Here is a 9,941-nt window from a genome sequence, read left to right on the forward strand (position 1 = left end):
GTCTGTGTGTCTCTTCTTTCACATCTAGTTAACTTTACTTTGTGTTAATGAGACAATCTGTGTTGCTTCACATCATGTCTGCTGTCACTGCTGGTTCTGTCAACACACACACACACACACACACACTTTGACCTGCTTCATGTCAAACTGCTGACTCTATTTCATAAAGCTCGGTTTGTGTTGTGGATCGTCCCACTGCCTGGTTCAGGTGGATCCACTGGCCCGGCCGGTTCTGTGCTTTCAGCACCAGCCGGTTCAGGTTCAGTTAGATCCACTGGCCCGGCCAGTTCTGTCCACACCGTATCTCACTGCAGCCTCTGCTCGGTTTGCTCTGACAGATGCAGCAGCAGGAACTGGCTCAGATGCGACAGCGAGACGCCAACCTCACAGCCCTCGCCGCCATCGGACCTCGCAAGAAACGCAAACTGGACTCACCTGGAGCCACGAGTGGAACCGAGGTACGGTCCGAGTTTATCAGGAGGTTAAAGGTTCCTCGTCATGTCGGTTCTGTCTGTGTGATTTGATAGATGATTTATAGACGTTCATGGTTCTGGTGATTCTGTGTGTTCACGCTGTTTTACAACTTTTCACTGTGAATCTGGGTCCTGTGCTGATTCTGTGCTGGTTCTGTGCTGGTTCTGTGGTTGGTTGATTGGTTGGTGGTGAGTCTCGGTGGCGGCGCTGTGGGTCCAGGTTCTGAGGAACTTAGTGCCTGTTTGTGTTGGTTTGAATGAGTTTGTGATCATTTTGGTCAGTTTGAGCGTCTTTGCAATCGGGCTGGACCAGAATATCTGAATATTCTCCCCCCCCGACCGACTGACTGACCGACCGACTGCACCTGAATGTGCATCTGCAGCCATTTTTGCTCTGAGGAGTGTTTTGGCTTTTTATCTGCCCTGAATCAGCATCACTTTGTGTTCATGGTGCGTCTGTTTTCCTGGTACCAGGTTCTGTGTGGTGTCTCCGTGCGGTGCTGTGTGGGCTCAGACACTCTGACCTCCATCAGCGATGCAGACGCTGGATGTTGTTGAAGGAGGTCAGAGCCTGCCTGGGGGGATGGGGGGAGGGGCTGGCTGTGACTCCGCCCCCTCCCCCCTCAGGGCAGCCATGCATTCACACAGTCACACGTTCATCTCTGTAGGAATAAGCCCGAGGCTGGGGGGGGGGGGGGGGGGCCTGCCTTGTGTTCATCCCCCTCCCCTCCCCTCCCCATCCCATATGCCCCTCCCCCACATGCCCCTCCCCCACCAGGCCAAACAAAGGCTGCATCTCTGGGCGGTCGGAGGCTCTAGTACAGAGTAATCAGATTACTTCAGACAGCAGAGTACTGTCCCTGATGATCACAAACTGCCAGTTTGGATTTACATTGTTACAAATACAGTACAGTAATCAGATTACTTCTACAGTTAGTTCACCTTTTGTTCAAGATGCACAGCAATCAGAAAACAAACTCGAGACTGTTAAGAACCTTCATGCTCGGAACCAGACCTCCAGATTAACATTGGAGAACATCCTCCGGTCAGATGGAGATCCACGTGTTGGGCTCAGATGGAGTCCAGATGTTTGGTGTGAACCTGACCAGGACCTCCCCAGCGGATGCATGGTCCTGGCAGTGAAGCACGGAGGTGGCAGCATCATGATCACAGCTGGGGTCACTTTGGTTCATGGAGTTTCTACCTGGAGCCGGAGTTTATGACAGAGTCATGGAGGAGGCAGAGCGCTGCTCCTGCTGACTCATGTTTGGCCTTCCTGCATTCGTCAGTAAAGATCTGAGCAGAAACCTCACCTGTCCTGTTCTCAGGTGTGTTTATGTGGATCCAGGAGCTTTCATGTGTTAATCACAGAATTACAAATGATGAAGGTGCTGAAACGTGTCGGGCCATGTGGAGCGGCAGCTTTCCCATCAGCCCTCAGACTGAACAGGTGTTGTTTTGTTCCTGTGTGCTGCCAGCGTCCTGAGCGAGCAGGTAGAAGGTTATTGTTGCTCTCATGGAGCTGCTGGGTGTTGCTGCATTCAGGCTGCAGCCTCGGGCCACGGGGGGATCTGCAGCCTGATCGGGCCTGAGCAGCTCCAGGGCAGATCAGACGGAGGAGCTCCCAGCTCACAGTCATCAGAGCTGAGCCGAGGGAGTGGCACCTCCTCACCACCACAAACCTTTTATTTATTACCCCGGCTCGGTGTAACCCGCTGACGTTCAGGTTTCAGCATCAAGTCTGCAGCTCTGTGGAACCAGAACCACATGAAGGAGGAGACCGAACTCAGACTGTCAGCAGAACCATAGACACCAGAGAGAAGATATGCTTCTTTGATTATTTATTTCACAAAATGTGAAAACCCTGAAATCAGCCTGTCCAGCATCTGGGTTGTTCTGGCTCTGTCTGTAACACCACAACAACAACCACCACCACAACAACAACAACAGCCACAAAAACAACAACAACAACAACAACGTGAGCATCCTCAGACTGACTGCTGACATCAGCACATCAGCTGAATGCAGGAGCGTGGAGCTGTGACCCGATGACACACATGACTTCACAGGTTCCAGTCCGAAGTCGTCACGCTGTCACTGTTCTGGTTCCGACTGGAAGAACTGGACTGTAAAGTGAAACTCTGATTCTTGTGTTCAGAACAGATGTTATAATGTTTCTGCTGCAGTTCCACACGGTGGGTTCTGACTGTTTCTGGCTGGTTCTGACCCAGTCACAGAGGCTCAGACAGACGCTGCTGCGTTTCCTCACCTCAGGAAACTCCTGGTTCACACGTCTTGTTCAGCAGTAGAGGCAGCCTGAGGCTTAGAACCGGGCCTGTCGGAGCAGCACCTGCTGCAGGGCGGGACTCACCTGTCCTCGGGCCGCCACACACCTGCCAGCAGGGCGTGGTGATCTGCTGCAGGTCTGGACTCACACAGGATTAAAGTGTGGGAGACGGCAGGCTGTCGGTCCTCAAGACAACCAGTCAGTCTGATCAGCGGCTTCAGGCGGCAGGCTGAACATGAACTAAGTGTTCACGGGTACAGGTCCTCCAGCAGGTCCTCCACCAGGGCCTCCAGCAGGTCCTCCACCAGGTCCTCCATCAGGGCCTCCATCAGGTCCTCCACCAGGTCCTCCAGCAGGTCCTCCACCAGGTCCTCCATCAGGTCCTCCATCAGGTCCTCCATCAGGTCCTCTATCAGGGCCTCCATCAGGTCCTCCATCAGGTCCTCCATCAGGTCCTCCATCAGGGCCTCCATCAGGTCCTCCACCAGGACCTCCATCAGGGCCTCCATCAGGTCCTCCACCAGGACCTCCATCAGGGCCTCCATCAGGGCCTCCATCAGGACCATTTAGAGCAGAAAGCTGCATGAAGTTAGTCGGAGACTGAAGGGCAGCAGATTTATATCTAAATATATTTAACATATTAATTTAAATACTAACGATGACACGTGTGATGCTGGTGCTGCTGACACAGATTTAACAAGTGAATCAGTTAAATTGTCACTGTTCAATCACACGTGATGCTAACTGCTAGCGTTTGGAGCTATCGCTTCTAGCCTAAACCGTGTTTAGCATGAGGTATGTAACGTTAGCCTTAACAAGCCGAGGTTAGCAATAAAATATATTAGCCTTAACAAGGTAACATTAGCTACTATGTTAGCCTAAACAAGGTCACGTTGCCCTACATTAGCCTAATCAAAATAACATTAGCCTAACAAGGTAGCATTAGCCACTATGTTAGCCTAAATAAGGTCACATTAGCCCGTACATTAGCCAAAACAAAAAAATGTTAGCCTAACAAGGTAACATTAGCCACTATGTTAGCCTAAATAAGGTCACGTTAGCCCCTACATTAGCCTAAACAAAATAACATTAGCCTAACAAAGTAGCATTAGCCATTGCAAATCAGGTAATAGGCGACATTATATTGCCATAAACAAAATAATGCAAGCCCAACAAGATTACATTAGCTTTTATATTAGCCTGAAGAAGATGATGTTAGGCACTATGTTAGCCTAATCAACATAATGTTAGCCTAACAAGATAAAATTAGCCTCTTCATTAGCCTAAACAGGATAGTGTTAGCTGCTGTGTTAGCCTACATAATCAACATAACGTTAGCCTAACAAGATAACATTAGCCTAAACAAGATGGTGTTAGCTGCTGTGTTAGCCTAATCAACATAACGTTAGCCTGAACAAGTTCCTATAAGTCAAATACACCAGTATTATATTAGGTACATGCGCTAGTGTACAGAAATCCTTTTACAAATCTCTAGTAGTACTTTTACACATCAGTGTGTTTTCAGTCTGGCTCAGAGTCCAGTTTTAGGTACCAGACTGCTTCTTATTTTGTTCTATTTTACTTAAATTTTCCCTCTAACGCCGCTCCGTCTCCTCTTCAGGTGGCGTCCGGTTCTGGCTCGGCGTCCTCGGCGGCGGCTTCGTCCCGCCAGCAGCTCCGTCAGCGGATCACGCGAGTTAACCTCAGGGACTTCATCTTCTGTCTGGAGCAGGACCGCAGCACGGCTCGCTCTCTGATGCTCTACAAGGCTCTGCTGAAATGACCCGGTTCTGCTGCTGGTCTCCTGCAGAACCTTCAACACCTGGACCCTCAACTCTCACCTCCACGTTTCTTTGGACAGGACGTCTCATGTCGGTTCGTCCGGTTTCAGGTGCACGTTGCCTTCAGCTGCAGCTGGTAAAGGAGCACGCCGCCACTTTCAACGTTACACTCCTTAGATGGTAAAAGCTCCAGAGTTCTACCGCCGACTCACACCGGTTCTGGGGTTCTCTGTTGTTCTGGTACCTGCCTCTGTGTTTGTTCGTCGTTAGGTGTCATTTAATTCGATTAAAAAAAATTTATTGAGGAGGACCGAATGGGATTTTTGTGANCTGTCTGTCTGTCTGTCTGTCTGTCCACAGCAGCAGCAGCAGCTCTGATCTGATCCCACTGATCCAAACGGAGATCAGAACCCTCCAGCTGAGACTCTGCAGATCAGCCTCTGACCAGACTTTGTGCATGAACACATTGTACATATCTGTGCTCACATTTCTTCACGTGTGGTCGATTTTAACTTTAACACTTTGAAAATGAGCCAGATCTGTGGAGAACCTGTTCTCATGGATAGGGGCAACGCCACCCGCCAGACTCCATTACGAAATCTCAACATTTAATGTGTCCTTGCTGATCTCCACACGGAATAAGCCGTCTGGTCCCGATTTAATATGTTTTTTCAACAAAGTGCGACCTTCTGGTTAATTCGGGATAGAAACAGGCACTGATGCAACATGATAAGTTTCGATATTCTTTGGTTGAAGCCCAGAACCACACAAGTCGCTACCAGCCGCCCAAAGCAAGTATTGGTCGGTTTAAAAATGGCAGAACGGGCGGGCTCAAAGGAAAAGTTCCGGTTTTATTGAAAAATGTTCTGTTTGGGATCATTTGGTGTTTGCTGAATTTAACACCGTGTCGTGTTATTCACAGAAAATGTAATATTCCGTTATGCTGGTGCTGCATTTCTTCCCGGTACCAGCGAACACTTAAAACGGGAGTTCTTTCAATGGAGTTTCGTCGCTTTCAGACCGGAGCGTCGAAGCTCGTCGAGCCCCCGAAGACTGCCTCGGAATATCGAGGTTTCCGGTTTTAAACTTACAAACTCTGAACAAACCCTCACCTGTCCGCACCTCTTACCTGAGAGGACACCGACACAGAAGACATGGAAGCGGCGTGTGTGAGCTCCGTCCCCGCTGCAGATCTCCGGGTCGCGGCTGCTTCTCCTCCCGGTGAGAGCGCGTCTGAGGCGGGGGAGGAGGAGGAGGCTGAGCCGCTGCCCGGGGCCCTGCGGACCCCCGGGGGCCGGGATTAGCTCACAATAGGCGGCGGCTTGTTCGCTCCTCTCGCCCGGACTCGTGTGTGAGCCGCGGGTCCTCGGGCCGCCAGCAGGGATCAGAGAACGGACGTCAGAACCGGCAGCAGAACCGCAGCCCGCTGTGGCGCCCGGTGCCGGCCTGGTGCTGGGAGCCGCTCTCCCCCTCCGCTCCGCCGGTTCAGAGCTCCAGCCCGCCCCGGAGCTCCGGAGCCGCTGCCGCCTCCGTCACGCTCCAGCCGCCTGCGGCCAAATGCGCCATTTCAATTACTGCGCTCGGCTGGATGCGGAGCTGCGCCGGGAGGCTGCGCACTGAGCTCCCCGCTCTGCCGCCGGTCCGGCCGCCGGCAGGACCGGGGTTCGGCCGGGGTTCGGGTCCGCTCAGCATTTGGTGGCGGCTGCTGGCTGCCACCGCCTCCCGGACTGCAGCCGCCTCACTGCGGTCTAATTTAACCATCCGCTGCTCCGACACACAGCCCCGAAGTAACGAAGTACTTTTACTCTAAAGTGTACTCGAGTATCAGTCCGAGGCTTTCCCTCATTGATCTGAGATCAGCTGTGAACTGCCGCTCGGTACCATTCTCATCCCGGTTCTGTTGATTCACAGTAAACTGATAAATAACTAAATGAGATTCTGCTTCAGCTCAAATATGATTAAACAGAACAGAAGAGTGACGCATTGATGCATCAGTAGTCAGAGAAATAATCACAATCATCATCATCATCATCATCATCATCTTCCTGCGTGGAGTCTCCATGTTCTCCCCGTGCAGCGTGGGTTCTCTCCGGGTTCTCCGGCTTCCTCCCACAGTCCANGGAGTGCTCCTTGGTGCAGGTGAGCTGAAGGTGTGACGTGCAGCTGAACTGGACTCTGCTGTACCTGAACAGGTGCCTTCAGTCTCCTTCTGGTTCCGTCTCGCTGCTCGTTGCCTCTCAGGACGCCGAGCTGCTCGGTTTCATTTCTGCTCACGCTCAGATCCGTCAGGTCGCTACGGGCGTGCTCAGTCGCTGCGATGGTCGCGTGGACGCCATTTTAATGTGTGTGTGAGATAATCATGCTGAAAACACTCGACAGACTTGAAAGCTTAAAGGATCAGATCCACATTCAGCTGAATCCTCCTCCTGCCTGCGTCTACAGCTCCTTCTGATGGTCTGCTCTGAGCTCCGTCTGGGTGCGGCGCTGATCCATCCACTGAACGGTCTTCAAGTGACTCAGAACTCGTCTGAAATGATTCAACATTTGTCTAAAATGAAAACCATCTCTTCAAAAATAACCTAAAACTAGAATATTGTCCAAAATGACTGAAAACATCAATCGTGTCATTTTTAAATTCATTTTTAAGCTGCAGCTGTAGATTCATTATGTGAGCAGAAAAATAACCTGAAACTACTGATGATTAAATATTTCTGTTTTTAATTCAAACTGGATCTTCTGTGACATTTTAGAACCAAAACAGTTAATCAGTGAAGACGATAACGATCCCATTAGTGATGTTTGATCGGTTGAGACTCCACGCTGTGGTCGTGTGTTTTGTGTAAACGCTGGACTCTGGGCAGACGGAGAGTTTCCTGGATGTGGTTTTGTTCTTGGACAGACAGGAGCTGGATCTCCAACAGAACTCACTCAGGCTTCGTTCCACGTCAACATTCCTGCGGTTCCTCCTCTTCATCCCCATCATGGCCCATTTAACTTTACTCCCCGATCGATCGACCGTCGCAGCTCAGATCAGTTTGGTTCCCAGTTGAAGGTTTTCTTTGACTCTGCTGGTTCACATGTGGAAGGTTTTTAACGCTTTAATTGTCTTTGTTTGGCCTCCTGTCGGCGTTTGGTTTGTATAGTCTGTAGCTGAAGCGCTAACGATGAACTGTAAAGGTCCTCAGCATCCAGCTCATCTGTGGGAAGGACACGATTTTTGCGACTATTTATATTTCCTACATTCTGTATTCGATCCTGACGCATTTCAGGCAATGCAATTTTACAGTCGTTTGTACCTTTGCAAAAAAAATGAAATAAAGAAAAAATGATAAAGAAGCAGCTTGGAGTGGCTTTTTGGAGGCTTTTTATCAAGACCTGGTCTGTACAAGTGAAAAAGCGACGAGGTGAGCTGACCGACATGGACTATACAGGTTATCAAAAGAATTCAATTACACACGTAGAAAAACAGGCTTTGGTTCATTTCATATAAAATCAATCAAATCTGATGAAGTTCCACCGGACCGCCTCAGAACCAGCTGGGTCTGTATCTACAGGAACTTTACTTTACATCCCATAATACTGAAACCAGGTCCAGTGTTCAGACTGAGACACCTGGATGGATGTAGAACTGATCTGGTGTCAGGTTCTAGCAGAACCCAGATGTGTTCTTCCTCCTAAATGTCATGTGTCTATCTGCTGTACTGATGAAGTTCTGAGGCTCAGAAATGATGGAAAAAGTCCATTAAAGTGATCAATCTGGACCCTCCTCTGTGGACTTCAAGGACCTGGACCTCTGGAACATTCACAGTCTGAAGGTAGAACTCTGGTCAGTAGATAAAGGTGCTGCAGATACAGAACCAGACGTTCTGAGGAGGTTCTAGTTGGAGGCTCTGACTGATTTTTCATGAAATGATCCTTCCAGTTCACACAGATGATCATCACTAATATTTACACACAGCTGGTTTCACGTTGTTCCACCTGCACCTGAGTTACACACTGAAGCCTCTGACAGCTGCTGCAGGTCACCTGTCCAGGTGTGTGACGGTTCAGTCCAGAGGTTCCTGTTTGATCCGGATCGGGGTGCTGCTGATGGACTGGCTGTGCTGCAGGTCGCGACACAGAACGTATTCGCTGAACTGGGACGAATCGACGCCGCCGCCGCAGGATGCCTTCACGACGAAACCTTTCTGGAAGAGACGCTCGAGGACCTGCAGGGACAGCCGGAGGGACAGGTGAGCTCAGGTTAGTTTAGCTTAACTCAGGTTAGTGTAGCTTAACTCTGGTTAACTCAGGTTAGTGCAGCTTAACTCATGTGTTGTAGCTTCACTCAGGTTAGTGTAGCATAAGTCAGGTTAACTCAGCTTGACTGAGGTGAGCTCAGGTGAGCTCAGGTGAATGGCTGTGTAACATCTAATGACAGAGTTTGATTCCCTGGATTTAAATTGACAGCTGCAGAGATCTCATTGGTCTGAATTGTTGTGATGATGCTGCTCGTGTCAGGCTTCCTATTGGATGTTGTTTCTGTTACCTGAGTACTGACCTGCACCGAGTTCAGCCTGCAGTACCCGTTGAGGGGGAACCGGATCACGTGGGTCGGGTCCTGGTTCCAGCCGGCGTTCACAGAGTTGCACATGACGTCTCCAGTTTCGGGGAAGATCTCCTCAATCAGAACCTTCTCCCCGCTCAGAGCAATCCTCTCACCCAGGTCCGGCGTGACCCGAACCACCAGACACTCGCAGGGCGGTGTCCGCTGGGCCTCCCGGTCCGCCTGCCAACGCTCCAACTCCCGGACCATCGGAGTCAGTTGGTAGAACCGGGCCTCCTCGTACAGCTGGGGGAAGTCCTGAGGGGGCAGTACTCGGTTACACTGGGCGGAAATACTCGGATACACACAGTAAAAACACTGTTAAGTAGCTACAAACACTAACAGACTAGTAGGCATGAGGAGAAGTTAGCAGGAGCGAACAGAAGCTTAAGGAACCAAACTAGCTAACAGAAGCTAAAAGCTGTTAAGAGAAGTCAATATAAGCCAAAAGAAGTTAACTGTCACTAACAGGACAGCAGCAGATATTCTTCTTAGAGACGGAGGCTTGTGTTTTCTACTCTGTTGATGGCTTCAGGCTATTAGGAGCTAACAGAAGCTAACTGTGGCTAACAGTATAGCTGCAGTGGATATTCTTCTCTAACTCAGATGAAGGTCTGTGTTTTCTACACTGCTGTTTGGTTAAAGAGAAGCAGAAGCTAACAGACGTTAACAGGAGCTCCTAACAGGAGCTAGCTGTGGCTAACAGGAGCTAGCTGTGGCTAACAGTAAAACAGCAGCAGCAGATATTCTCAGAGACGGAGGCCTGTGTGTTCCAGTCTGCTGATGGCCTCAGGCTAATAGGAGCTAACAGGAGC

General features: G+C 50.2%; 2 protein-coding genes across 4 annotated transcripts in view; one reads left to right on the plus strand and one right to left on the minus strand.

Annotated features, from left to right (window-relative positions):
- LOC103365992 (transcription initiation factor TFIID subunit 4-like) overlaps nt 1–4,867 on the plus strand; it is an 18,349-nt gene extending 13,482 nt beyond the window's left edge. For both annotated transcript variants that reach the window (XM_008293584.1, XM_008293585.1), the window contains exons 14-15: nt 339–458; nt 4,382–4,867. In XM_008293584.1, the coding sequence (XP_008291806.1) occupies nt 339–458; nt 4,382–4,543 (282 nt within the window). In that variant the 3' untranslated portion in view covers nt 4,544–4,867. The remainder of the gene's footprint in view (nt 1–338; nt 459–4,381) is intronic.
- Nucleotides 4,868–8,343: 3,476 nt separating this feature from the next.
- The window catches only part of LOC103365995 (BTB/POZ domain-containing protein kctd15-like), a 3,471-nt gene continuing 1,873 nt past the window's right edge, over nt 8,344–9,941 (minus strand). Inside the window, exons 3-4 of one of the 2 annotated variants that reach the window (XM_008293593.1) lie at nt 9,082–9,384; nt 8,344–8,749 (exon numbers count right to left, since the gene is read on the minus strand). In XM_008293593.1, coding sequence (XP_008291815.1) covers nt 8,588–8,749; nt 9,082–9,384 — 465 coding nt within the window. In that variant the 3' untranslated portion in view covers nt 8,344–8,587. Of the gene's footprint in view, nt 8,750–9,069; nt 9,385–9,941 lie in introns of both variants that reach the window. The other variant, XM_008293592.1, reaches the window with a different exon arrangement.

This window comes from Stegastes partitus, unplaced genomic scaffold (assembly GCF_000690725.1).
Source record: "Stegastes partitus isolate 25-593 unplaced genomic scaffold, Stegastes_partitus-1.0.2 Scaffold895, whole genome shotgun sequence".
Taxonomy (NCBI): Eukaryota; Metazoa; Chordata; class Actinopteri; family Pomacentridae; genus Stegastes; species Stegastes partitus.